Source organism: Mustelus asterias, chromosome 16 (genome assembly GCF_964213995.1).
Source record: "Mustelus asterias chromosome 16, sMusAst1.hap1.1, whole genome shotgun sequence".
NCBI classification, from domain to species: domain Eukaryota; kingdom Metazoa; phylum Chordata; class Chondrichthyes; order Carcharhiniformes; family Triakidae; genus Mustelus; species Mustelus asterias.
Window position 1 is genome coordinate 93,637,732 of NC_135816.1, and position 27,810 is coordinate 93,665,541.

At 43.4% G+C, this 27,810-nt stretch overlaps 1 protein-coding gene across 4 annotated transcripts in view; it reads right to left on the bottom strand.

Moving 5' to 3' along the window:
• Nucleotides 1–24,043, bottom strand: part of LOC144505303 (uncharacterized) — a 45,034-nt gene extending 20,991 nt beyond the window's left edge. For 2 of the 4 annotated variants that reach the window (XM_078231412.1, XM_078231410.1), the window contains exons 1-5: nt 23,689–24,043; nt 21,601–21,712; nt 8,363–8,456; nt 7,500–7,554; nt 1,471–1,611 (exon numbers count right to left, since the gene is read on the bottom strand). In XM_078231412.1, the coding sequence (XP_078087538.1) occupies nt 1,471–1,611; nt 7,500–7,554; nt 8,363–8,456; nt 21,601–21,712; nt 23,689–23,803 (517 nt within the window). In that variant the 5' untranslated portion in view covers nt 23,804–24,043. Of the gene's footprint in view, nt 1–1,470; nt 1,612–7,499; nt 7,555–8,362; nt 8,457–21,600; nt 21,713–23,224; nt 23,496–23,688 lie in introns of those variants that run through there. The other 2 variants (XM_078231413.1, XM_078231411.1) reach the window with 1 other exon arrangement.
• Nucleotides 24,044–27,810: the final 3,767 nt, after the last annotated feature.

The window sequence follows — 27,810 nt, forward strand, 5'->3', positions numbered from 1 at the left end:
AGCCATGGGCGACTGCCTGCAGTTTGCCCGTTCCCCCCGAGCCTGCCTGAATTTCCTCTGGGTGCTCCAGTTTCCTCCCACAAAGTCCAACGATGTTTGATTAGATGGATTGGCCATGCTAAATTGTCTCTTAGTGTCCCGACATGTGTGAGCTGGGAAGATTCGGGGGCTAAATCTGCGGAATTACAGGGATAGAACAAGTGGTGTGCCTGAGTAAGATGCTCTGATAGATAATCGGTGCACGTTCGATGGGCCGAATGGCCTCCTTCTGCACTGCTGGGGTCTTATGCTTCTCGAGAATGAATTTAAATCTCATTAGGATAACTTGTGCAGCACCAAATCATGGAACCTGCGATGTTGTCATAACAATTGTTCACGTCAGCGAAGGACAGTTGGCACAGCATTTTGTCCTGTGCATAATCCAATTGTAAACCCATAACATGTTTTAAGGCTGGTTCTCCACTGCTTCAAGATAGTATGGGTGACATGGTTCGTACTAAAGTAATCATCTTCGGTGGAACGCTTTCTATGTGTGATCAGTTGCCTTACAGGTCAATCAAATTCCCTACAGAGAAATAATTCAGTGGCCTGACGTCGAACCATTAATTGTAATATTATTTAATAGATTTTTAAAAATGTCGATTTCAAGTTCGAAATTTAAGTGTGGGGATTCCCAGATACTGAACTCATGAAATGCCATCTTGCTATCACAAGCTGAACAAACGTATCAAGGATCCCTTGCACTGCACTGTGCAACCTATGACAGCGAGTTTCTTTTGCCCACTCTCCCTAATGTGCTCACTTAAGGTTTGCCACTATTTTCAAGATTTCGTGAATTGACAATTTCCATATTAGCCAGCAGTTTGCTCTGCAAATTTACCTTTATATCACTGAACACTAATCATTGAAACTTGTGCATTTCAAACGCCTTCACTTCACATTTCATACATTTCATGGCTCCCATAGTATTAAACTCCTCATCCACACATTCACCACGTTTCGCTTCCACTCCCATTGTACACTTTGCTTGACAAAGGTTTTATTTCCGCTCTGAACATCATGCCTTCAAGAATGATTTACACACTTTCCCATACTTTCCCGCAAAATCGTCATCAAGAGGCGCTTTGGGCTCAACCAGTGGAAGGTTCCTTTGCAAACAATAAACCATACCGACTCAGAGCTACATCAATTAATTGGCGTCTAAATGCTGAACTTTACTTCCCAAGAGCACTGAACTTGACAGCGACGCTTACATCCTAGTATGATTCATTCGCCATTTATATTAGCAGCTTCACATTCCCTCACTTCCAATTTGTAATTCAATTTGTCACTTGACCTCCGCATTTAAACAGCTGTTATATTCTATTTTATCGACAAAATTTGGGTATGCTTCCGATCCACATAACCTTTGTTGGTTCATGTATTCTTTGAATTAAAAGATAAATCTAACAAGGAGGTTTGATATCTTACCAAGCCAGATCAATGCTTTGTCGACGTCGAATTCGTAAGTCATGTCACCATCCACAAGTCCTGGGGTATCTATGAATGTTAACAGGTTAAACTTTTTTTGTTTGGATGTGCTAATCTCTGTGGATAGGTAATCTGTCACACCTGTGGAAACACAAAAAATACTATAATGAGAAGCTACAATAAACGTTGTGAACTATGTGAAGTAAAGAGAAGAAACACCAAGGTCCGATTGTAATTATGGTACGTTTCAATACATGTGTGAGCATATTTGTAAATGTAAAATGCTTCCTTTGCTGTTTATCTTATTTTAATATGCATCCGTTTAAGTCACACTATTAACGTTGTTTTAACACCTGTTATATAAAATATAAGACTGCTACAACACACCAATGCAACAAAACTGTAAATGCACTCACTTCATGTCTAAAGCCTTTGTTGAAGCTAAGTTATTTTTTGCTCGGCTTCACCAGTTTAACCCATCATATACAGATCTGTTTTTCTTCCTTCTGAGCTAAATTACACACGGTATATCCCATAGTCTACTTGCACCATCCTATCTTTATTTCAGTTGTGTTACTGAATTCTTTTTTTCGCTTGAAGCCTTTATCTATAGATTCGCTGAAACTCCGAAACTTCTACCTCACTGACTCCGGAAATGTTCACATTGATCTTGTGAGTTACTATGGGATAACGTTTGCAGGACAAATTCCACATTTTGTCCCCAGCGGGAAAACAGGAGAGATCTCTTCACTGCAACATGTTTCTTTGCCATTCTCTTCCATGTTATCCTTTCCTTCCTCCTGAGTACCCAAGCATTCAACAAAGCGTCCTCCAATATTTCTGCTACTTTTAGTATCTTGCCACCGTAATACATGTTGTTCACTGACATTCACTTTGAGCATTCGCAGGAGAATGTCGTCCTCTACAGTGACACCAACAATTGGTTTCTTGTGAGAGTGAATTTCCATGGAAGTTCACGAGATGGAACACCTTCCATTTTGCCTGCTAACCTATAATTATGCAGATCCACAGCACCCCTTCCAATTGAACCTTGGATTTATAGGTGTTTTCTGTTTTTCAATGCAGTGTATTGTACTGCTTTAAAAATGTCCACTGATCATTGCTGTTACCAAACTCAGAATTCGTCAGTTCTTTTCAAAATCTTCACCTCAGGCTGCATGCATAACCATGAGTTGCTTGTAGTTTGCCATTTGGCTCATTTTCCTGGCCGCGTCATTCAATTTTCCAGTGAACTTCAATGGAATATCGGAAAACGTCCGACATTTTAACACTGGAATACCTACAGACTAATGGGCTCAACATTTACTGCTGCTTTTCTGCATCTTTACCTCGCATGCGTCTTTGCTTCATTTGTTTCTGTTCTTATGACTGATGTTTTGTCCTAATTCCTTTCCTTACTATTGATTTCACGTGCAGTCACCCGGAATGGTGGAAAACGTGCAGGCCTGAAGGTGAGAGTGAAACAACGCAGTCCCAAGGCCTCCCTTCCCCAGCTTACTCCTGGCAAATGTCCAATCTCTGGTAAACAAGCGAGACGACCTAAAGCCAGACTCACTTTCCAAAGAGAACTGAGGGATTGTTGTGTGCTCTGGTTCACGGAGACATGGCTCACTCCTGCTTCTCCGGACTGCGCCCTACAATCAGAGTGCTTCTTAGTCCATCGAATGGACCATACAACGGCCTCAGGCAAGGCAATGGGAGTTGTGGTATGCTTCCTAGCCAACAGAAGATGCTGGGCGCAGCAAAACTGCGAGATTATGCTCCCCGAAATAGAATACCTGACGCTAAAATGCCGCCCCAACTACCTTCCGCGGGAGTTCACCTCCCTAATCCTGACAGCAGTTCACACCACACTCCATGCGGACGTGAGAATCGCGCTGGACGAAATATACCCCATTTCAAACAGACTTAAGGCGAAACATCCAAGGCCTTGTTGATTGTGGCTAGAGATTTCAATGAGGCCAAGTACAATAGCGTACTACCAAGTTACCACCAACACGTTTCCTGTTCCACCAGAGGCTCAATATCATAGACCACTGCTACACAAATATCAAACATTCCTATCGCCCGCCAACATTTTAGCAAATCAGACCACAATCCTGTGCTCCTGCTCCCGGCTGACAAGCAAAAACTGAAGCAGGAGAATCCGTCAAAGAAGGTTGTGCAATGTTGTTTTGAGGAATCAGATGACCTCCTATGGGGCTGCTTAGAGTCAGTGTCTGGTCACTATTTAAAAGCTCTGCGACCAGCCTGAACGAGTACGCCACTACAGTAACTGACTTAATTAGTAAGTATGTAGAAGACTGTATGCCAAAGAAGCAGATCCAAGTGTTTCCCAACCGGAAACCATGGATGAACATGAAGACGCACTGCTTGCTGAAGTGTAGGTCTGAGGCGTTGAGGCCAGACGACCCTAACCTATACAAGAAAGCCAGATATGATCTAAGAAGACTCATCAAAGATGTCAAAAGACAGTAACAGACCAAGCTAGAGTCCCAGGCTAGCCACACGGACCCCCATCAACTATGGCAAGGTCTGCAAGGCATAACAGGCTACAAGATAAAGGCATGTAAAATCGCCGGCTACATTGCACCCCGCTCCCTCACTCCCTCACCGCTATGAGCTCAATGCATTCTATACTCCTTTTGAGCACGAGGTCAGTGTGCTCTCGCTGGAAGCCTCGCACTGGAAGCCTCGCATGATTCTGTAATGAGGTCACCATTACAGATGTCACAGCAGCCTTCTCGAAGGTCAATCCACAGAAAGCGACTGGCCCGGATGGGATACGCGGATGAGCACTCAGATCCTGCGTGGATCAGCTGGTGGGGGTATTCACAAACATCTTCAACCGAACATTGTAAAATCTGAGGTCCCTATCTGCTTCAAGAAGTCGAACATCCTCCCAATACCAAAGAAAAGCCAAGCAGCATGTCATAATGACAATTGTCCGGAGGCTCTGACATCCATCATTATGAAGTACTTCAAAAGGTTAGTCATGAAACAAATAAATTCCAGCCTCCCGGATTGCCTCGATTCATTACAGTTTGCTTCCCGCCCCAACAGGTCCACAGCAGACGCCATCTTTTTGGCCCTGCAATGAACACTGGAACACCTAGATTACAAAGAAATCTATGTCATTCTCCTATTTGTTAATTACAGCTCAGCCTTCAACACCATTATTCCGACGAAACTCATCTCTAAACTATGTGGCCTATGACTCGGCTCCTTCGTCTGAGACGGGATCCTGAACTTTCTAATGCACATGCCACAATCATGAAGGATAGGCAACAACACATAATTCTCAACACTGATGCCTCACAAGGCTGTGTTTTCAGCTCCCTACGATACTCCTTATATATCTATGACTGTATGGCCAAAATCCCCTCCAACTCGTTTTTCAAGTTCGCTGACGGCACCACCACAGTGGGTCGGATCTCAGGCAATGACGAGACAGTACAGGAACGAAATAGTGAATTTGGTGAACTAGTGTGGCGAGAAAAATCTTTCGCTCAATGTCAACGAAATGAAGGAGATTTTCGTTGACTTCAGGAAGCGTAGTGGAGAGCATGCTCATCTACATCAATGGCGATGAAGTAGAAATGTTCGAAAGCTTCCAGTATTTAGGTGTCCAAATCATCAACAACCTGTCCTGGTTTCACCAGTAAGAAGTTTAACAACACCAGGTTAAAGTCCAACAGGTTTATTTGGTAGCAAAAGCCACACAAGCTTTCGGAGCTGCAAGCCCCTTCTTCAGGTGAGTGGGATTCTGTTCACAATCAGAGCATATAATGTCACAAACTCAATTTACATGAATAATGGTTGGAATGCGAATACTTACAACTAATCAAGTCTTTAAGAAACAAAACGACATGAGTGGAGAGAGCATCAAGACAGGCTAAAAAGATGTGTATTGTCTCCAGACAAGACAGCCAGTGAAACTCTGTGGGGGTTACAAATAGTGGGACATGAACCCAATATCCACCACGCAGACACTATAGTTAGGACAACCATCAATCGCCTCTATTTTCACAGAAGACGAAGAGAATTTGGCATGTCAGCTGCGACTCTCACCGACGTTTACAGATGCACCATAGAAAGCATTCTTTCTGTTTGTATCAGAGCTTGGTATGGCTTCTGCTCTGCCCAAGACTGAAATAAACTACAAAAGGTCGTGAATGTTGCCCAATCCATCACGCAAACCAGCCTCCCATTCGTTGACACTGTCTACAATTCCCACTGCCTCGGCAAAGCAGCCAGCATAATTAAGGACCCCATTCACGCCGGGCATAGGATCTTCCACCTTTCTCCGATGGCAAAAATTTACAAAGATCTGAGGTCACGTACCACCAACCTGAAGAACAGCTTCTTTCCTGCTGCCAACAGACTTTATTATGGACCTACCTCGCATTTAGTTGATCTTTCTCTACACCCTAGCTTTGACTGTAATACTGCATTGTGCTCTCTTTCGTTACCTTCTCTATGAACGGTATGTTTTGTCTGTATAGCGCACAAGAAACAATGCTTTTCACTCTATGCTAATACCTGTGACAATATTAAACCAAATCAAATCAAACCAAATACCTCACGATTCGCAGCTCCACTGAATATATAGTTTGTTGCTTTGCTATAAACGTTATCATGGTACATTTTGGACATCCAAACCCTCCTGCACTCTGTACTCTCTCACATATTCTGTTTTTTTCCATCTATTCACAAACCTACACTCATTCACAGGCTCAGAATCCAATCTATCGCTGTCTTTCGCCCTCTCTGATCATGGGAGTTACTAGCTTGAACCGCCACATTCTGTCAAAGGTGCTCCCTGACCTGATGAATATGTCCAGCACTTTTTTTCTGTTTTATTAGATGGGATATTATTTAGTAATTATATTTATTGCTCAACTGCAATGAAATGGACACACTGGCTAGAGGAAAGGTGAAATCTACGAGGAGGATTGGAGGAATACTATTTGTATTTAGCTATGAGGATCTCATGGAAATTTTGGAATTCCTTCTTCAGAGCAGATAAGCTGAATGGAGATATTATTGCAAGAAACAAAAGGATAAGATACCTGTCCTTTGTCAATTCGTTGCAATTATTCTCCTCCATTTACAAAGATCTGTCTGTGCAGAGACCATATTTAATACAGTGATAGACGGATTGAAATAATTTTCTCTTCTAAAAACAATTTCGTGGAGGTCCGTACTCCTCGATTTGTAATGCAGACGCTAACATTTCATCTAATTAAGAGAAATGTACATGGTTACCAGCTTGCCCATCACTGAATGATTACTGCTTAGGAAGTACATAGTGGGATTAGGAAGGATAGCTCTTCTTTTTGTCTGGACCAGATGTGAGCTCTGGTCTTCCTTTATGTGATTAGTGGCGGATAATTTATTTTGCTTCCATCTTCCGTCTCTTCATCCCCTCGGTGCTTCACGCCACCTCATTCGAACTGGCAGAGAGAGGGAGAAAAAAACATCCGGAAAGCACAATTCAAAACCCTCTCACTCAAAAGAAAGATGAAATATGGAACACCCCAGAGGTTTTTTTTAACCTTGCACATTCTATTCATTGCAACTAACAGAATAGGTGTTCAAAATCAAAAAAATAATGACCGGAATTCTCCGGTCGTTCACGCTGGCCGTATTCTCAGGCCCCACCCGTGGCGCACCGCTGCCTGACGATCGCGCCGGCGTGGGGTAACGTCAATGGGAATTCCCGTTCACAGCGGCGGGAACTGAGAATCCCGCCACTAGCGAACAGCGCTCCACCTCCTGCCAGCGGGTAACATGCAGCTTGGACGTCAGAGAATTCGGCATAATATTTTTTAATCTGTTGAATCCAAGTTTGTATACTTCACAGCCATCGAAAAATCTACAGCACGTTATGACTATAAAAGTCAGAAAATGTAACAATGAAGATTTTCCGCATTGATCTAACCCACGAGATGACATCCACCCATTCATTTCATTTTCTCCAATACTAATAATCACTCGGAATGTACCTTCGATCTGACCGAGTGCCTGAAAGTGCGGGTAGATGAGCAGTGTCGCCTTGCCCTGTGAATAAAAATACAATGATTAATGTCAACAAATGAACAGTGATGTTTTATTATTACATTGCCCACTATATACGAGCTGACGCATTGTGCTCAAGTCGCACCGATTGTGCATCAACATTCTGCGATATGTTTGATGATCTCAAACCGCACTTTGTATATAATTACCAATCGGCTTTTTTCATAGAATCATAGAATTCCTACTTTGCAGAAGGAGGTCATTCGGACAATCGGGCCTGCACCGACAACAATCCCACCCAGGCCCTTTCCACTCAACGCCTGACACTAAGCCGCAATTTAACATGGTCAATTAACCTAACCCGCACACCTTTGGAGTGTGGGAGTGAGCCGAAGCACCCTGAGGAAACTAACGTACACATGGGGAGAACGTGCAAAACCCACACAGCCAGACACCCGAAGTCGAAATGGAACCCCGAGACGTGGCGTTGTCAGGCAACAGTGCAAACGTGCCGCCTTTTTTGATGAACAACTCAAAATTGCCTCTCGTTCCAAAGCACACAGAGCAAATTGGGATCGAGGACAGCTAACATTAACCTGATCTAAATATCTGATTGCTCTCTCAGGATAGCCATGTTTTTTTTTCCAGCCGAGCTGCGAGGAGGTAGGTGTAGAAGATCTGGGTCCTCAGAATTGCGGAAAGAACGTAACATTCTCGATTCTTTTTTTTACTGAGAAGTGCACTGCAATATATCGAGAGTGGTAGCCTGGTCATTGAACTTACCAAGTGGATATTCGAGCAGGGCCAGAGAATACTGCAACATTCTGGAATCATTCATAGAAACACTCACCGTGAGGGATTCCCGTTTTTTCCCACTTGTGACAAAGGTAAATCCTTGTGTTTCTGTTGCAACTCCAGTTTTCTGTATATGTTCTTCGATGTACCTAAAAGAGTAAATGGTTAGATATGAAATATTAGAATGATTAGCCTCTTCACTGCTTACAATTCGCAATGGAAAGCTGTTAGACAACTTATTGTTTACGAAAATGGGTCAGGAGCCAAAAACTATGCAAATTCAGAGAAATAGGTGGAATAGATTCGTAAAATCAGGACAAAGACTATATGTAGACATCTCAATATATCACTTGTTTCATAACATGGCATTTTCCTTAACTTCTACGTGCATCATGTTATTTTGATATGTGTTGTGCTCATTTCTTGAGACTTTTTTTATTTGCACCACCGTAGTTCGCCAGCATTTAATGCCGACTTTTCCTCTTACAAATTTATCAAGTCTGTTGGGATACATATCTTTAAAATGTAAGAGAATGGACCAGGAATTAGCTTTAAGACACAGCGAGCCACCACCGTCGGCTACTTATACCCGAACGTATTTTCATTAGAGTCCAAACAGTTAAATGTTGCACACATCCAGCTACCCATAATCCACAGTTAAAAGAACATGCGAACATATATAACCAGTTGACTGAAGGAATTTCACCTCAGGTCGGTCTGAAATTGTTGCCAACTATGGTGGGATTTGACTCCTAAAGTCTAGAATTTTCGACCTGCTTCAACAACAACATTCTTTCCTGGTTTCACAGTTGAGCTGCGGGACTTTAGCGATTCATTGAAAACGCCAATAGTCAGGTTTTCTGAAAATCACATGTTTTTTTCTGTAATTTAGTACTGAATAATAAAATGTGTTACTGTGTAACATAGAAGGGAGGGTAAATTGTTCTAAAATGTGTGCACTCTGCTCCAAACCAACATGGTGTGTGGCATGGTGGGAAATATTACGTAATTATCTGCCCATATTTTCCCTCCCAGTGTCCTTCTAATGTATAGAGTCCTGATGGTCCATATGCAAACATAACTTAATTAGAAATAATTTATGTCAGTGCAAATTTTTACAGGTTCTGAAATATGCATTTGAGAACATTCGTATGTTTTCTTTTCTCTTCCATTATACTTCATATTCATCATTGTGTCATTATTTAAATCATATTTGGTATGTCATCATAGATAATATATAGAGCAAAGTGATTTCCACTTAACATCACTGCACTTCGGTGAAACTGCACGTGAACTGACAAATTAAAGAGGCACGTTTCGTGAGATTTCACTTCGTCTTGCGTGGCGCTAACTGGCTATCCGGGGGTAGCCGGAACGCATAATTGAGATTACTATCAGATTCGTTATGATGATATTTAACCGACGAAGCAGGTTTGAGGGGCTGAGCGGCCTGTCTTTGATCTATGTTGCCCCGAGGTTCGTGTATATCAATTGTGCACTGACACTCCTCTATCAACACGCACAAAGTACTTTTATGAAGAACTGAGACATGAGCTCGAAAAATTCTCATAATATCACTTTTAATAGAAAGAAGAATTATTTCGAGTATTCTGAAAAATGCTAATGATAACAGCTATGCGTGGGTGACGGCAGGCATGATGACAGTTACCATTCAGTATAAGCATATTAACATTTGGACATAAATAGTTACATACAAACAGATTGGGAGTAATAATGAAGCAGTGGCCTTTAGGAATGTTGATTTCAACGTCACTAGAGGTGGCAGTGCATGTACTTAAGACCCTTCAAGAATAAGTATAAATCTTGCACTTTAACATATTGAATACACAAATGATTGAACTATGGAATTCACTTTCACACATTTCATATCATGTCGCGGCGAAGAAAACTTTTGTATGAAAATTGCATAGCTGCGCGAAAGATAGGTTGATCCATCAAGGACCCAAGATGCATCAAAAAAGGAACGGGACTTAAAGGAATAACTGACGACTTGCATTTTGATAATGACTGTGGCGGCATCAGGACGCATGGATACGCGTTTTTAAGCCAGTTCGTTATGTCTGAATATAATAACTGTAGCATGAAGGACAGAGTTTGTTCCATAAGCCGCAGCAACGCCAATGTGAGAATGAACAGATGACCGCCTTTGATGATGGCCAAGCCAGCGGCAAGACGGTCTTTCCCTTCTTTATTCACTACCAGGAGAGAATTTACACCAACAAAGGATAGAGGGACTGGGGATCAGCGTTTCGACGAAGAAATAGCAGTGAGACTGTGGAGTACCAACCTGGCCGTGGGAGCAAAATCATGTTAAACCAGTTTATTGGAATTACTTGAGGACATAACATGTGCTATGTATAAATGTGAACCAGTGGATATACTGCATTTTCATTTAGGCACTTAGGAATTAGGCACGGGAGTAGGCAATTCCGCCCTTCGTGCCCGCTCTAGCATTCTATATCATATTGACTGATCTTGAGCTCATCCTAATTCTATTTCCATGCATTTTCCTTGAAGAACTTTATCCCGCTTTTTTCAGATATATATCTATCACTTTCTTGAATCCATTGATTGATTCTGCGTCAACTGCACACGGGAGCAGTGAGTTCCCTAGATTCCGAATCCTCTGTGAGAAATAACTGTTCCTTACTTCTGTCTCGAACATCCCCCCTCTTACTCTGCAACTATGACGTCTTGTCCTAGATTGTTCCAGAAGGGGGAACATTGGGTTAGCATTTGCTTCATCAATCCAGTTAAATATTTTGTATACCTCAATCAAATTACCCTCATCCTGCTGTACTCTAGCGAGTCTAAGCAAAGCTACTCGACCGCTTCTAATACGACAGCCACTTCAGAGCTGGAATTAATCTAGTGATTCTCATCTGAACCACCTCCATCCTTCCTCAAAAAAGGTGACCAAAACTGAATACAACACTCCAGGTGTTGCCTCACCAATACCTTATTCAATTGTAACAACACATATCTACTTTTATAGTGTAGACCCTTGGAAATACATGACAAGGTTCCATATGCCTTGTTATAACTTTCTGCACCTGCATACCCAGTTTCTGTGACTCCGGTACAATGATACCCAGATCCCTCTGCACACACACATTTTGAATCTGTTTCCCATTTAAATAGTGATTTACCCTTTCATTCCTCCGGCCAAAATGGATAACCTCAAATTATCTACATTAACCTCCACTTGTCAGATTTTGGCCCATTGTCCTAGCCTGTCGTTATCAATTTTTAGACTTTGTATCTCTCATCACAGCCTACTTTCCCACCTATGTAGTCAGCAAAATTGCCCGATGTTCTTCTCTATCCCTACTTGTAATCATTGATATAGATTGTAAATAGTTGTCCGAGAACTAAACACTGTGGGACCTGACTGGTTAAATATCGCCAGATGAAGAAGGCCCCATTTATCTGAAACCCTCTGCCTTCTACAATTCAGCCAGTCCTCATTACAAACCACTACTCTACCGCCAACCCCTTGGGATCTAACCTTCTGGATCAGTCCCTTGTGTGGCAACTTATTAAAAAAGTGAATAATCAAGTACGCTTTAGAAATGCCACATCAAATGTTGTTGCAACTAATGAAATTCCATGCTTTGGTGGCATCACATTCGCATGAACAGTATATTAGCTAGCTGACATGAAGCAGAGAGTAGAAATAATTGGAAATTATCCAGTTTGGCAAGGCGTGATGAGTAGTATGCCACACAGATCAGTGTTGGACCCTGTTCAGTTTAAAATGTATACAAAATACTTGGATGAAGTAATAGATGGAATGTTTGCAAACTTGCTGATGATAGAAAAACAGCTGGACACTAAGCTGTGAAGAGGGCATAAGGAGGCTGCAAATTTAAAATTATGCTATGTGAATGACCAAAGTTCTGACAAATGGAACACAATATGTGATGTGAGATTGGCAATATTGAATGGACTGTGAAAGACAAGCTCACAATCTAAATGGTGACAGATCGCAGAGATCTGATAGCAAATGGACAGAGATGTCTTATTGCATGAATCAAAAGATGTACAGGGACAACAAGTAACTGGGAAATTTAATAGTATCTTGTAACTTATTGAGAGGAAAATCGCAAACAGAAGTACAAAGAACAAAGAACAGTACAGCACAGGAAATAGGCTCTTCGGCCCTCCAAGCCTGTGCCGTTCATTGGTCCAACGAGACCATTCGTTTGTATCCCTCCATTCCCAGACTATCCAGGTAAGTCATAAACGATGCCAGCGTGTCTGCCTCCACCACCCTAATTGGCAGCGCATTCCAGGCTCCCACCACTCTCTGTGTAAAGAACGTCCCTCTGATATCTGAGTTATACCTCGCCCCTCTCACCTTGAGCCCGTGACCCCTCGTGATCGTCACCTCCGACCTGGGAAAAAGCTTCCCACTATGCACCCTATCTATACCCTTCATAATTTTGTACACCTCTATTAGGTCTCCCCGCATTCTCCGTCTTTCCAGGGAGAACAACCCCAGTTTACCCAATCTCTCCTCATAGCTAAGACCCTCCATATCAGGCAACATCCTGGTAAACCTGTCTGCACTCTCTCTAAAGCCTCCACGTCCTTCTGGCAGTGCGGCGACCAGAACTGGACGCAGTACTACAAATGTGGCCCAACCAGCGTTCTATACAGCTGCAACATCAGACTCCAGCTTTTATACTCTATACCCCGTCCGAAAAAGGCAAGCATACCATATGCCTTCTTCACCACTTTCTCCACCTGTGCTGCCACCTTCAAGGATATGTGGACTTGCACACATAGCACCCTCTCTGTTTCTATACTCTTGATGGCGCTGCCATTTATTGTATAGCTCCCGCCTACATTAGTTCTTCCAAAATGCATCGCTTCGCATTCACCTGGATTAAATTCCATCTGTCATTCCTCCACCCAATATCCTGCTGTATTGTCCGACAATGTTCATCGCTATCCGCAAGTCCAGCCATTTTTGTGTCATCCCCAAACTTGCTGATAGCACCAGTTACACCTTCTTCCAAATCATTTATATTTATCACAAATAGCAGAGGTCCCAGTACAGAGACCTGCGGAACACCACTGGTCACAGACTTTCAGCCGGAAAAAGACCCTTCAACTGTTACCCTCTGTCTCCTGTGGCCAAGCCAGTTTTCTACCCATCGAGCCACCTCTCCTTGTATCCCACGATCCTTAACCTTCTTATCCAACCTGCCATGAAGGACTTTGTCAAATCCCTTACTGACATCCATGTAGGCGACATCCACTGCCCTTCCTTCGTCAAGCGTTTTTGTCACTTCCTCAAAAAACTCCATCAAATTTGTAATGCACGACCTCCCTGTTACAAAACCATGCTGTCTGTCACTAATGAGATTGTTCTGTTCTAAATGCGCCTACATCCTGTCTCTAAGAATCCTCTCCAACAACTTCCCTACCACGGACATCAAGCTCACTGGCCTATATTAATCCGGGTTATCCCTGCGATACTTCTTAAATAATGGTACCACATTCGCTACCCTCCAATCCTCAGGGACCTCACCTGTGTTCAATGAGGAGACAAAGATTTCCGTCAGAGGCCCAGCAATTACATCTCTTGTCTCCCTGAGCAGTCTCGGATAGATGCCATCAGGCCCTGGGGATTTGTCAGTTTTAATGTAACCTAAAAAACCTGACACTTCCTCTCTTCTAATGGTGATTCTCTCTAACGGATCAACATCTCCCTCTGAGACACTCCCAGCCAACAAGTCCCTCTCCTTTGTGGATACCGATGCAAAGTATTCATTTAGGATCTCCCCTATTCCCTTGGGTTCGAAGCATAATTCCTCTCCTTTGACCCTGAGAGGTCCGACTTTTTCCTGACAACTCTTTTGTTCCTAACATATGAATAAAATGTCTTAGGAGTCTCCTTAATCCTGTCTGCCAAGAACATTTTGTGACCTCTTTTTGCCCTTCTCACTCCCCGTTTGAGTTCTGTCCTACTCTCTCTGTATTCCTCGAGAGCTCCATCTGTTTTCAGTTGCCTGGGCCTAACTTTTCTTTTTGATCACATCCTCAATTTCCCTGGTTATCCACGGCTCTCGAATCCTACCTTTCCTATCCTTCCTTTTTACAGGCACATGCCTGTCCTGCAGGCTAATCAACTGTTCCTTAAGAGACTCCAACATGCCAGAGGGGGACTTAACCCCGAACAGCCTCTCCTAATGAACGGCCACCAATTCCTGCCTAATCCGGCTATAGTTAGCCTTCCCCCAATTTAGCACCCTACCCTTAGGACGACACTCGTCCTTGTCCATTACTATCCTAAAGTTAACAGAGTTGTGGTCATTATTTGCCACATGTTCCCCTACCGAAACTTTGACGACCTGACCGGGCTCATTTCCCAGAACTAGATCCAGTATAGCCCCCTCTCTACTTGGGCTATCAACATACTGTTCCAAAGAACCTTCCAGCATGCATTTTACAAATACCTCCCCGTCCAGACCCCCAGCCCGAAGCACTTTCCAGTCTCTACCAGGGAAATTGTAGTCTCCCATTACAACAACCCTATTTTTTCTGCACATATCCAAAATCTCCTGACATTTCCGTTCCTCCACTTCCCGTGGACTGTTGGATGGCCTGTAGTTATACCCCCAGCATAGCGATTGCACCTTTCGTGTTTCTGAGCTACACCCACAGCTATTCATTACATGACCCCTCTCAATTGTCCACCCTCGGCACCGCTGTAATATGTTCCCTAACTAATACCGCTACTCCCCCACATTTTTAGCCCCTCCTCGGTCTCGCCTAAAACACGTATACCCCTAAATATTCAGCTGCTAGTCCTGTCCTTCTTTTAACCATTTCTCTGTCACTGCAACCACATCCACATTTCGCATAAGCATTAAGGCCCTAAGTTTGTCTGTCTTACCCATTACGCTGCTCGCATTGAAGCAGATGCACTCCAGACCTTCAGGCCCACTCAGGTCATCCTGCTCCAGAATGCTCTTCTTTTTTTTCCAAAGTTGGAAGTAGGCCCAGGAGAAGCCTGGGAAGGTTTTTGGATGGTTTAAAAGCAGACCGCACTTTTGAGCGGGCAGCGTCGGGAGCGGGCAGTGGAGTGAGAGGGAAACAGAGTGAGAGCTGACGGGCTTTGGCTCATCGGGCTTCGGCGTAAACAGGCAGAGGAGGGGTAGGTTTAGACAGTTTTTCCTGTGTCATTGGAAGAAAGGGGGAATTATGATTGTGAGGCCAGTTTGTTGTTCTCAGTGTCGGATGTGGGAGGTCCTGGAGTCAGCTAGCCTCCCGGACATCCATATCTGCAACAGGTGCATCGAGCTGCAGCTCCTAAGGGACCGCGTTGGGGAACTGGAACTGCAGCTCAATTACCTTCGTCTGGTTAAGGAGAATGAGGAAGTGATAGATAGGAGTTACAGGCAGGTGGTCACACCGGGGCCACGGGAGACAGACAAGTGGGTCACGGTTAGGAAGGTGAAGGGGAAACGTCAGGTACTAGGGAGTGCCCCAGTGGATGTGCCCCTTAAAAATAAGTACTCCTATTTAAGTACTGTTGGGGGGAGCAGCCTACCTGTGGGAAGCAACAGTGGCCGTGCCTCTGGCGCAGAGTCCGGCCCTGCAGCTCAGAAGGGTAGAGAAAGGGAGGATGAGCAAACTGACCACAGCACCAAGGTACAAGGAGCCATCCAAGTGGGGGGAGAAACAAAGAACGTCGTAGAAATTGGGGATAGTACACTTTTGGATTCTGTTGGGCAGGGGGGGGAGGTGGACTTAGTAAGCCATGGTGTACAGGTCACTGGCTCAGAGTCAGTCCTTGTGGCTCAGAAGGGAAGGGGGAGAGGAGTAGAGGATTAGTCATTGGGAACTCCATAGTTAAAGGGACAGATAGGAGATTCTGCGGGAAAGAGAGAGACTCGCGTTTGGTGTGTTGCCTCCCAGGAGCCAGAGTCCACGATGTCTCGGATCGTGTTTTCGAAATCCTTAAGGGGGAGGGGGACCAGCCCCAAGTTGTGGTTCACATAGGCACTCAAGACATAGGTAGGAAAAGGAATGGGGATGTAAGGCAGAAATTCAGGGAGTTAGGGTGGAAACTTAGGGCTAGAACAAACAAAGTCGATATCTCTGGTTAGTTACCCGTGCCACGTGATAGTGAGGAGAGGAATAGGAAGAGAGAGCAGTTGAACACGTGGTTACAGAGATGGTGCAGGAGGGAGGGATTTAGATACCTGGACAATTGGGGCTCTTTCTGGGGTAGGTGGGACCTCGACAAACAGGATGGTCTGCACTTGAACCAGAGGGGTACCAATATCTTGGGGGGGGAAATTTGCCAATGCTCTTCGGGAGTGTCGAAACTAATTCACCAGGGGGGTGGGTACCTGAATTGTAGCTCCGGCGTACAGGAGGTTGAGAGTCGTGAGGTTATGGATGAGGTTTCAGAGTCGCAGGAGTGTACTGGTAGGCATGAAGGCGGTTTAAAGTTTGTATACTTCAACACCAGGAGCATCCGGAATAAGGTGGGTGAGCTTGCAGCATGGGTTGGTACCTGGGATTTCGATGTTGTGGCCATCTTGGAGACATGGATGGAGCAGGGACAGGAATGGTTGTTGCAGGTTCCGGGGTTTAGATGTTTCACTAAGTGCAGGGAAGGTGGTAAAAGACGGGGAGGTGTGGCATTGTTAGTCAAGGACAGTATTACGGTGGCAGAAAGGACATTTGATGAGGACTCGTCTACTGAGGTAGTTTGGGCTGAGGTTAGAAACAGGAAAGGAGAGCACTCCCTGTTGGGAATTTTTTTTTAGGCGTCTGAAAAGTTCCAAAGATGTAGAGGAAAAGATTGCAAAGATGATTCTGGATAGGAGCGAAAGTAACAGGGTAGTTGTACTGGGGGACTTTAACGTTACAAATATTGACTGGAAAAGCTATAGTTCGAGTACTTTAGAGGGGTCGGTTTTTGTCCAATGTGTGCAGGAAGGCTTCCTGACCCAGTATGTAGATAGACAAAGAAGAGGCGAGGCCACATTGGATTTGGTACTGGGTAATGAACCAGGCCAGGTGTTAGATTTTGTGGTAAGTGAGCACTTTGGTGACAGTGACCACAATTCGATTACGTTTACCTTAGCAATGGAAAAGGATAGGTATATACCAAAGGGCAAGAGTTATAGCTGGAAATTATGATGCGATTAGGCGAGATTTAGCTGGCATAGGTTGGGGAAGGAAACTGCAGGGGATGGGCACAATTGTAATGTGGAACTTGTTCAAGGAACAGCGCCTACGCGTCCTTGATAAATATGTACCTGTCAGGCAGGGAGGAAGCAGACGTGTGAGGGAACCGTGGTTTACTAAGGAGGTTGAATCTCTTGCGAAGAGAAAGAAGGAGACTTATGTTAAGATGAGACGTGAAGGCACAGTTAGGGCACTTGAGAGTTGCATGTTAGCCTGGAAGGACCTAAAGAAAGAGTTACGAAGAGCCAGGAGGGGACATGAAAAGTCTTTGGCAGGTAAGATCAAGGAAAATCCTACAGCTTTCTATAGGTATGTCAGGAGTACAAGGATGACTGGGGTAAGATTAGGGCCAGTCAAGGACAGTAGTGGGAAGTTGTGCCTGGAGTCTGAAGAGATAGGAGAGGCATTAAATGAATATCTTTCGTCGGTATTCACACTGGAGAGGGACAGTGTTGTCGAGGAGAGTACTGAGATGCAGGCTGATGGACTGGATGGGATTGATGTTCATAAGGAGGAGGTGTTAGCAATTCTGGAAAGGGTAAAAATAGATAAGTCCCCTGGGCCGGATGGGATTTATCCTAGGATTCTCTGGGAGGCTAGAGAGGAGATTGCAGAGCCTTTGGCTTTGATCTTTGTGTCGTCATTTTCTACAGGAACAGTGCCAGAAGACTGGAGGATAGCAAATGTTGTCCCCTTGTTCAAGAAGGGGAGTAGGGACAACCCTGGTAATTATAGACTGGTGAGCCTCACTTCTGTTGTGGGCAAAGTATTGGAAAGAATTATAAGAGATAGGATTTATAATCACCTAGAAAGGAATAATTTGATTAGGGATAGTCAGCACGGTTTTGTGAAGGGTAGGTCGTGCCTCGCAAACCTTATTGAGTTCTTTGAGAAGGTAACTAAAGAGGTGGATGAGGGTAAAACGGTTCACGTGGTGTATATGGATTGCAGCAAAGCGTTTGATAAGCTTCCCCATGGTAAGCTTTTGCAGAAAATACGGACACATGGGATTGAGGGTGATTTAGTGGTTTGGATCAGGAATTGGCCAGCTGTAAGAAAACAGAGGGTGGTGGTTGATGGGAAATATTAATCCTGGAGTTCAGTTAGTAGTGGTGTACCGCAAGGATCTGTTTTGGGGCCACTGCTGTTTGTCATTTTTATTAATGACCTGGATGAGGGCGTGGAAGGATGGATTAATAAATTTGCGGATGACACTAAATTCGGTGGAGTTGCAGATAGTGCGGAGGGAAGTGGCAAGTTACAGAGGGACATAGACAAGCTGCAGAGCTGGGCTGAGAGGTGGCAAATGGAGTTTAATGGGGAAAAGTGTGAGGTGATTCACTTTGGAAGGAGTAACAGGAATACAGAGTACTGGGCTGATGGTAAGGTACTTGGTAGTGTGGATGAACAGAGGGATTTGGGTGTCCATGTGTATAGATCCCTGAAAGTTGGTACCCAGGTTGATAGGGTTGTTAAGAAGGCGTACGGTGTGTTAACTTTTATTGGTAGAGGAATTGAGTTTCGGAGCGAGGAGGTCATGCTGCAACTTTACAAAACTCTGGTGCAGCTGCATTTGGAGCATTGCGTAGAGTTCTGGTCGCCATATTATAGGAAAGATGTGGAAGTGTTGGAAAGGATGCAGAGGAGATTTACCAGGATGTTGCCTGGTATGGTGGGAAAATCGTATGAGGAAAGGCTGAGGGGCTTGAGGTTGTTTTCGTTCGAGAGAAGAAGGTTAAGAGGTGACTTAATAGAGGCATACAAGATGATCAGAGGATGAGATAGGGTCGATAGTGAGAGCCTTTTTCCTCGGATGGTGATGGGTAGCATGAGGGGACATAGCTTTAAATTGAGGGGTGAGAGATATAGGGCAGATGTTAAAGGTAGGTTCTTTACTCAGAGACTAGTACGGGCGTGGAATGCCCTGCCTGCAGCAGCAGTGGACTCATCAACATTACGAGCATTCAAATGGTTCTTGGATAAACATATGGATGATATTGGAAGAGTGTAATTTATAGGGGCTTCAGATTGGTTCCACTGGTCGGCGCAACATCGAGGGCCGAAGGGCCTGTACTACGCTGTAATGTTCTATGTTCTATGTTCCATGTTCTTCTTAGCTAGCCTTGCCCTCGCCCCCAGCTCGACCCCAGCCTCAGTACTTACTGATGTACTATTTTGATCCCCACCCCCCTGCCACACTAGTTTAAACCTTGCCGAAACACTCTAGCAAAACTCCCAGCCAGGATATTTGTGCCCTTCCAGTTAAGGTGTAACCCATCCTTTCCGTACAGGTGCCATCCTCTCATGAAGACATCCCAGTGATCTATGAATTTGAAACACTCCCTCTTGCACCAGTCCTTTAGCCACGTGTTCAATTGTAGGATCCCCCTGTTCCTGGCCTCACTAGCACTAGGCACTGGGAGCAGTCCATAGATTGCTACCCTTGAGGCCTTATTGATTAGCCTCACACCCATATTCCTGAATTGCTTTCGTATGACCCCCCTGCTTTTTCTACCTACGTCATTTTGACCAATGTGTGCAATTACATCTGTTTGATTGCCGTCCCTTTTTAATATGTTTCCTACCCTCTCGGAGACATCCAGTACCCCGGCACCAGGGAGGCAGACTACTATCCTGGAGTATCGTTCGCGCCCGCAGAACCGCCTGGCCGTCCCTCTAACCATTGCATCCCCCACCACTAATTCTCTCCTAATCCCCTTCTTTCCCTTCTGGACCTCTGAGCCTGTCTCTGTCATCCCTCTCCACAGGATCCAAAACAATATACCTATTTTGGAGGGCAACCACAGGGGATCCCTCCACTGATTGCTCACTCCCTTCCCCTCTCCCATCTGTTGCCAGCCCTTACTATTGTGGGAGACTGCCACTGGGATACTTTCTGGTACATCACCCTGATGACTTTTACCCTTCCGAATTGTGACCCACTTGTCTTCCTTCTGGTAGATTATGCTTCCGTTATACGTGGCATTAGTGAGACCACACAAATTGTAGTACTGCATACAGAATTAGTCACTTTATTTATGCAAAAATGTAAACGCATTGGTCATTTGCCAGACTGAACTCTGAAATGGGTGAGTTGCTCGAGTGGAAAGATTGGATTGCACTTATTGGAGCTTAGAAGGGCAGAAAATGTGCAGGATCCAAAGGGGTCTTGTCAGTGTAGCAGTAAATAAGATGCTTCTTGTGAGGAAACTCTATGTCTTGCGGTCAGTTTGAAAATACAGCATCACCTATATAAAACTGAGATGAGATCATTTGTCTTCTGTCAGAGAATCTAACTTTCTGGAACTCTCTTCCTTAAAACGTGGAGGAACCAACGTCTTGGAATATGCTGAAGACAGAGGACTATAGAATATTTGTACGTAAAGGAATTATAGGGTTATTTGGGCAACAGACTTGTAAATTTAAGTTGAACATCAGATGATGCATGATCTAATTAAATTTAGGAGTGGGCTCGAGAGACCGAATGACATCCTTCTCCGCCTTGTTCGCATGTAAACAGAATTTTTACCTTGATGTCATGTGTGTTATTCAAAATTAATGAGTTGTTGGATTCAGGAAAGGGTGGTATTAGTTGAGGAGCAGCCGAAACTTAACTGTAAAATATGGAAATGCACATTTCAGCTGGGAGTTTGAATTTCATTACATTCCCAGCATCATGACCTGTCTAGTCACGAAGCAGACTATTTCACCTTGGAATGTGAATTTCCCAAATGTCTTTCCTTGCTTTCAGTCCATCTTATTCCCGTCCTGCTTTGCGTTTTGATAACAACATATTCATGCAATACAAGTGTTTGACATTGTTCATTAAGAGCTTTGGGAAATTTCAAATTCTGTAAGAGCTGGCGCCTGTCGTTCATTATTGCATGAAATATGACGTAAATCCTTAAAGCCAATTGTCATTAATGAAAACAACTCTCTTTGCTGTTAATTGGCACTTGATTGCCATATAACATTCTTAAGGCAAGTGAGTTGGAAATAAATACTTCCTTGCCAGTCGTCAAGGCCACAATGGGATTATTCAGGTAACATGCTCACCAATTGATGAAGGAACTCTTCCCGGCCGAATGGTTACCCATTAGCATCATTGTAATCTTCTTTCTTGGAGCCAAGAGTCTGAGTCCAAGCTGGTTGGCAATGTCCACTAGGCCTACCGATGGGAAAAATTAAAACCGAGTGAGCCTCTTCAGAAACTTCTCCAATGCAAATACATCCTTCTTCAAATGTGGGTTAAAACTGCACACAATATTCTAAGTGCATGCTCACGAACATTTTGTCCAGGAGAGGACAGAAACTTCACTGAATTTATATTCTATCCCATTATCAATAAATTTAAAGATTCAATTTACCTTCCTCACATTTTCTGTGCCTGCATGCTAGTTTACTGCGATTCATGCACGAGGACACCAACATACCTCTGTACCAAAGCACTTCGAAGTTTCTCTCCATTAATATGATAATTTGCCCTTGTATTTCCCGAGCAAAATGGATAAGAGATAATATCACAGTAATCCATGTTATCCTTCAGCTGCCAGATCTTGCCCCATTGTCTTAAACTATCCACATCAATTTGTAAATATCATTATCACAACTTACTATTCCCTATTTCGGTGAAATGAAGAAATTTGGCTATGAGCAGTACTATCCCTGCAGCCAAGTCATTTATATAGATTCCAAAACGATAGAGGCCCAGGAGCGAACCCTGTGACACCCTACCAATTACATCTGGTAATAGGATGTTGAACATGATCATTTAGAATTGAACGAACGTTGGTAGATACGAACATATTAATAAGGAGCAGGGGAATGCGAATGGGCCCCTTAAGCTCACTGCCAGACCATTGCTGAACTGACAGTGATTTATATCCCACATCTCCACCGACCCCCAATAACATTTCAGCCCCTTGCTAAACAAGAACTTATCTAATTCTGCCTTGAAAACATTCAAATACATTGCTTCAACTGCCTTTGTATGCAGTGAATTCCAAAGTCTCACGACCCTCTGAGAGAAAACATTTCTTACATGAGCGAGCCATTATTTTTAGACGGTGATTCCTAGATCTGGAATCTCCGACAGGATGAAAGATTCATTTCACAACCACCCTGTCAATAACCCCCAGCACTTTCAAGGTCAAATTTCCCCTCCCTTTTTTTTACGTCTCGTGGATACAAATCTACCCTGTCTAACTATTTATCATAAAATAACACTCCTATTCCTGGTATTAATCTAGCAAATGTTGCTAGATACCAGCTGCTTCAAAGCGTTTACATCTTTCCTCACATAAAGAGATGAATACTCTGCACTGCACCCCGGATGTGGATTCACTAATGTCCTGTAAACATCGGTCCAACCTCTCTAATGTTGTCAACAAATTGTAATCAATTCTCTCACAATAAATTGCAACGCTCTATTAACTTGCAGACAATTCTTCACATTGAGTAACATGTATCGTTACTTTTTTCAACCTCAGACCGTCGTGACACATTTATTTTTGGAGTCTATTAAAGGCTTATAGAAACAGCCATCGTGCCTCTCAGAGAAAAAAGCGAGCAATGTCGCAGTTGATGTGAAAGATCATCAATGGTACGAATGAGCAGCAGAAGCGAAATATTTTGAGGGGTTTTTGTGTCTACTTATTCTTCGATTCTGTACGCTATTTACCTGTGGTTCTAACTGCTGTCTTTTGCCGAATTCGAATTCCACACTTTACAAACCCCATGATGATGCCCGTCCACCATAATTGTCACTTTCAGACTCTCACTCTGTGAACCTCAGGCTCATTATATTACCGAAAAACTCCTTCTGCACTTTTCATTTCATTGTGATCCATGCACTTCTGCAAATACCACACAGATCCAATGCCCTTTAGGGCAGACGGATCCATGGAGCGAGAGTAAAGCATAGGGCGTTTCAGCAAAATCCCGCCGAAAGCAACATTACCGATTTGAATTAGTTCCATTTCAGGCCTGGTGAAACCCGAGACCACAGTGACTCAGACACTAAAAATACAGTTGCCAGTTGCTGCCTTTCACATTCAAGGGGCTTAGTCCGATCTGCCTGCAGTAAGCATGTGTTGAAAACATTTCTGACTCCTTTCCCTAATAATGTTAGAACAACTTACTCACCGTGTACTGAGTCCGTGTAAAGAAAGTTACATTCTCGGAGTATGTGCTCATTAACGGAAAGACTCAAACTCTCAGAGGGATTTGAAACATTCCGGAGCCTGGGAAATCCCGACATGATCGGTGCTTGCAGCAGCGCAGCTCCCTTCACACAGACCAACTACACGCAGACTCACAGCGGACCAGAAAATGATGGTCACACGTTATGTTACATAACACATGCATGCTTCAGTGACACTCTATATGTCGCAAAAGAGAACATGCTGGGAAATCTCAGCAGGCCTGGCAGCATCTCATAAGAACGACGTAAGAGCTAGGAGCAGGAATAGGCCATGTGGCCCCTCGAGCCTGTTCCGCCACTCAATAAGATCATGCTGATCTTTTTGTGGATTCGGCTCCACTTACCCGTCCGCTAACCATAACCCTTAATTACTTTACTGTTCAAAAATGTATCTATCATTGTCTTAAAAGCATTCAATGAGGTAGCCTCAACTGGTTCACTGGGCAGGGAATTCCATCGATTCAGAACCCATTCTCTCCAAGGTGAGAAAATAACGTCTCGAGTCCAGATGACTCTTTGTCAAAATTTCAGATTTCAGCATCCACATTAAATTTGCTTTTATTCCATGTGTGCGAGGTGGCTTACACAATTTGATTAACCCATCTGTCTCTCCATCCAATGGGATTTGACATTTCCTGCTCATCTACAATCCAGAAGGTTGCTGAGGTCAATATTTGTTTTTGTAATCTGTTAACCTCGACTGCCTACTGGAGTGTCTAATTGAATATGACTATATAAAGTCATGTGACTTATATCAAAGAAGATGTAGATAATTTCATATCGAATGAAACAGCTAACCTTATCGTCCCAGTGTCAAAATAAATAATGTAAACTGATTTATCCTTCAATTTAACCCATTGCTATATCTTAAATTGCGATCACTTACGACGAGCTATAATTGGAGAATGATACATTTCACAATTCTGGATGACGATTGTTCGCCTTATTTCAATGGAATGATTTCGTACAAAACTGTACAATAACATGGGCATATTCTTTCTCATTTCAAAACAAACATTAGCCCAGTAGCTAAATGAAGCAAAGCACTACCATAATAGTAGGGCCAATTTGTAGATTATATCTGTCCAATTAAGGCACGGCATGAATGATTAATTATAGCAAAGAGAATTCAATTTGATAAATATATTTGAATCTTGCGGTTGCAGACAGCGTTACTCAATGACTAACGACAGTCAACCTAGCCTGCTAGCCTAGAAGTGCCAACCAATGGCTGCATTGTTAGCGTTCTTCTTATGTATGTGCATCAATTTCTGGTGAAGCCTTTGTTGAATAAGGTAAGTAAAGAGGATGAAGGGAGTTTTAGTGCTGCCCCAATCTATTATTACATCGCCGACTCCAACACTTCCTGAAAATTTAATGCTCTTCTCTCCACACATTCTAAGTATAATCTCACGACAGGCGTCAAACAACATGTGGATAATCCATTCTTTGTTCAACTTGTGATTCTTTACCTCTCTATATCCTTGAATCTATTTAAGACGGACTTTGCTGACCATTCCTCATAGCTTGCCGAACTCGGCAAGATTCATAACACTAACGCCGGCCGAAGAGATAAATGACGAGCTGAAAAAAAAACCAGATCGGATAAATTTCTCCCGTTTCTTTAAAAAACAAGTGAGATCATGCGATGGATTAGAGGAAATGATAGAATTCAGAGTGGAATTTGGCTTAGTGCCAAATTTCCCAAGTGAGCTGTTAACATCTGAAACTGAATTGAAATTCTGTCTCAACATAGATTTTAAGGGTTTAGTGTGTACATAAGACCGGAGCTCCAATAGTTAGTTATCTGTTGGTCACCTGAGTGGATCATACTGGCTTATCCATGCATTAGGCACGATTTTCCCTGGCATTGTGTCGCTCCCAGGAGAACACACGGACGTACGAAATCTGCTGCAATGATCTTGCTGACGTGTGAAAGGATAGATCGGCAAGCTTACATTTTCCTCTGGTTCTATGGTTCTTTGCCACTTCCAAAAATCCAGAACTGTGACCAATTATTTCCAAGTGCCTTACGTCGATATATCTGCATTTATACCACGTCCTGTATTTTGTCAAGCAATTTGTGTACCAGTGACCAGTAGTAAGGACAGGATCTATGCTGAGTCAAGAATTACATTTCTCACCATTGAATATTTTAGAAGCTTAGATATATATCAATATAAGGGTCTCAGGCATGGGTTTGATTGTTACTCCAGGAAATACATAAATTATTAAATGAATAAATATATAGACTTCAGTCATGAATGAGCAAACAAATCAATAGATACATAAATGAACACATCTATCTATCTATCTATCTATCTATCTATCTATCTATCTATCTATCTATCTATCTATCTATCTATCTATCTATCTATCTATCTATCTATCTATCTATATGCCTACCAGTGTGGTGGCAATTGCAGAGTGCTGGATATGTGGGGCCATGAGTTTAAAGATTGTGGTTGAGTACCAGTCTGCTGTTACAGCTTTGCACAGTGTCTCATAAATGTAGAGTTGTGATGCTGTACCTGATCGAATTCTATCCCGCGTATGTCTGTGACAATGCCACATTGCAGGACGCAGGGTATCCTGAATGTGGATCGTGTACGTCCACTGCAAAATATCTTTGCAAATATATTTTTCAGTGGTCACGTCTGTCTCCAATGCCAAGGAAGGACGTACCTTGGATAGACCGGTTGTGAGAATTAGGTTGGGTATGGCTCCCTGTTGCTACTGCCTGAACAGAAAGCACAAGACCCAGTCCAGCAGCAATGTTCGTTATGATGCCACGCCACCGAGCTACGTTTGGTGATGGACATTTAAGCCTCTCTCCCAGGATACACTTGCGCCCTTGCTACACTCACTGCTACCTCTCAATTATGTTCAAGAAAGAGGAGTATCAATATGTCAGCTGAGGGCTTTGATACATCAGCTGAGGTCTAAGCGGTGCGGGCGGGGGGGGTTGGTGGGGGCGGGGGGGGGAGTGGCGGGGGGAGCGAGGTTGTTCTAACGGAGAAGGTAGTTTGGTGTTGAGGACTCGAAGGCAAACACCCTGCCAATTGTATGCCATAGAAGCGCAGTTCTGCTATCTTCGGCCAGCAGCTAAGAAAAGACATACCCCGGGATGGTGCTGGTGATGTCAGGGTCATTTGTCATGGTATATCACTCCGTGAATATACCTATGTCAGCCTGTTGCTTGACCAGCCTGTGTGAGTGCTCTCCCAATTTCCAAAGAGATCATTATGGGAGACTTTGCAATGTTAAAAGGGTTCGGGTTGTTAATTCCGGTTCCTAGGTCGATGCTGATTGGCCCATCCACTTCCATCTGGTCTATGGCATATTACAAAGGATTGAAATTATTGTGTACTTCACCCTAGCTTATGGATTATATATTTGATCAATGAAGGGATTGTAAATGATGAATGAATCTTTACTATGTGTTTTATCCACATTCATCATACATATTTGAATATATATTTTTTGAAATCAGATTTGGAGCCAACTCAGCCGTCACCCTGACATGATTTGATTTGCTCAGGTGTCCACGTTTTTTCCTTACTTCCATGTTTTGATTTCTTATCATATTGATCTACGAACGTGGGGGTATTGATGTGCACAATGATTTTGTTGTTAGCGTGCTCCAAAATAAACTTGATATGTTTTATATTTGTTCTTTAACTCATTTCAACCGCCTGTTTGCACTGAAATATCTCATCTGGTGGATTTCAGGTAGCAGTTAGCACAAAATACGTGAAACAGTTCTGATGGTTCCTTATCGCATTGATAAACAAACTTTCCATTATTTCCTAACATTGCTGGTCTACTGCGTTTGTATTTCCATTGTTTCCTCTTCCCCCCGCCCCCTTCCCCCCTCCCAAATAACGAGCACCCACGGCATTTAGTTTAAACATTGTAACTAGGCTCTTCCGCACTACATATTTCTACCAGAACAGTCCTGTAATGTCATTCATAAGACTGCATACATTATTCCAAATGTAGTCTACCTCTGCATTGCACTTATTCAGCGTCAGATTTGTGCTTCGATATCCTATATTATTTCT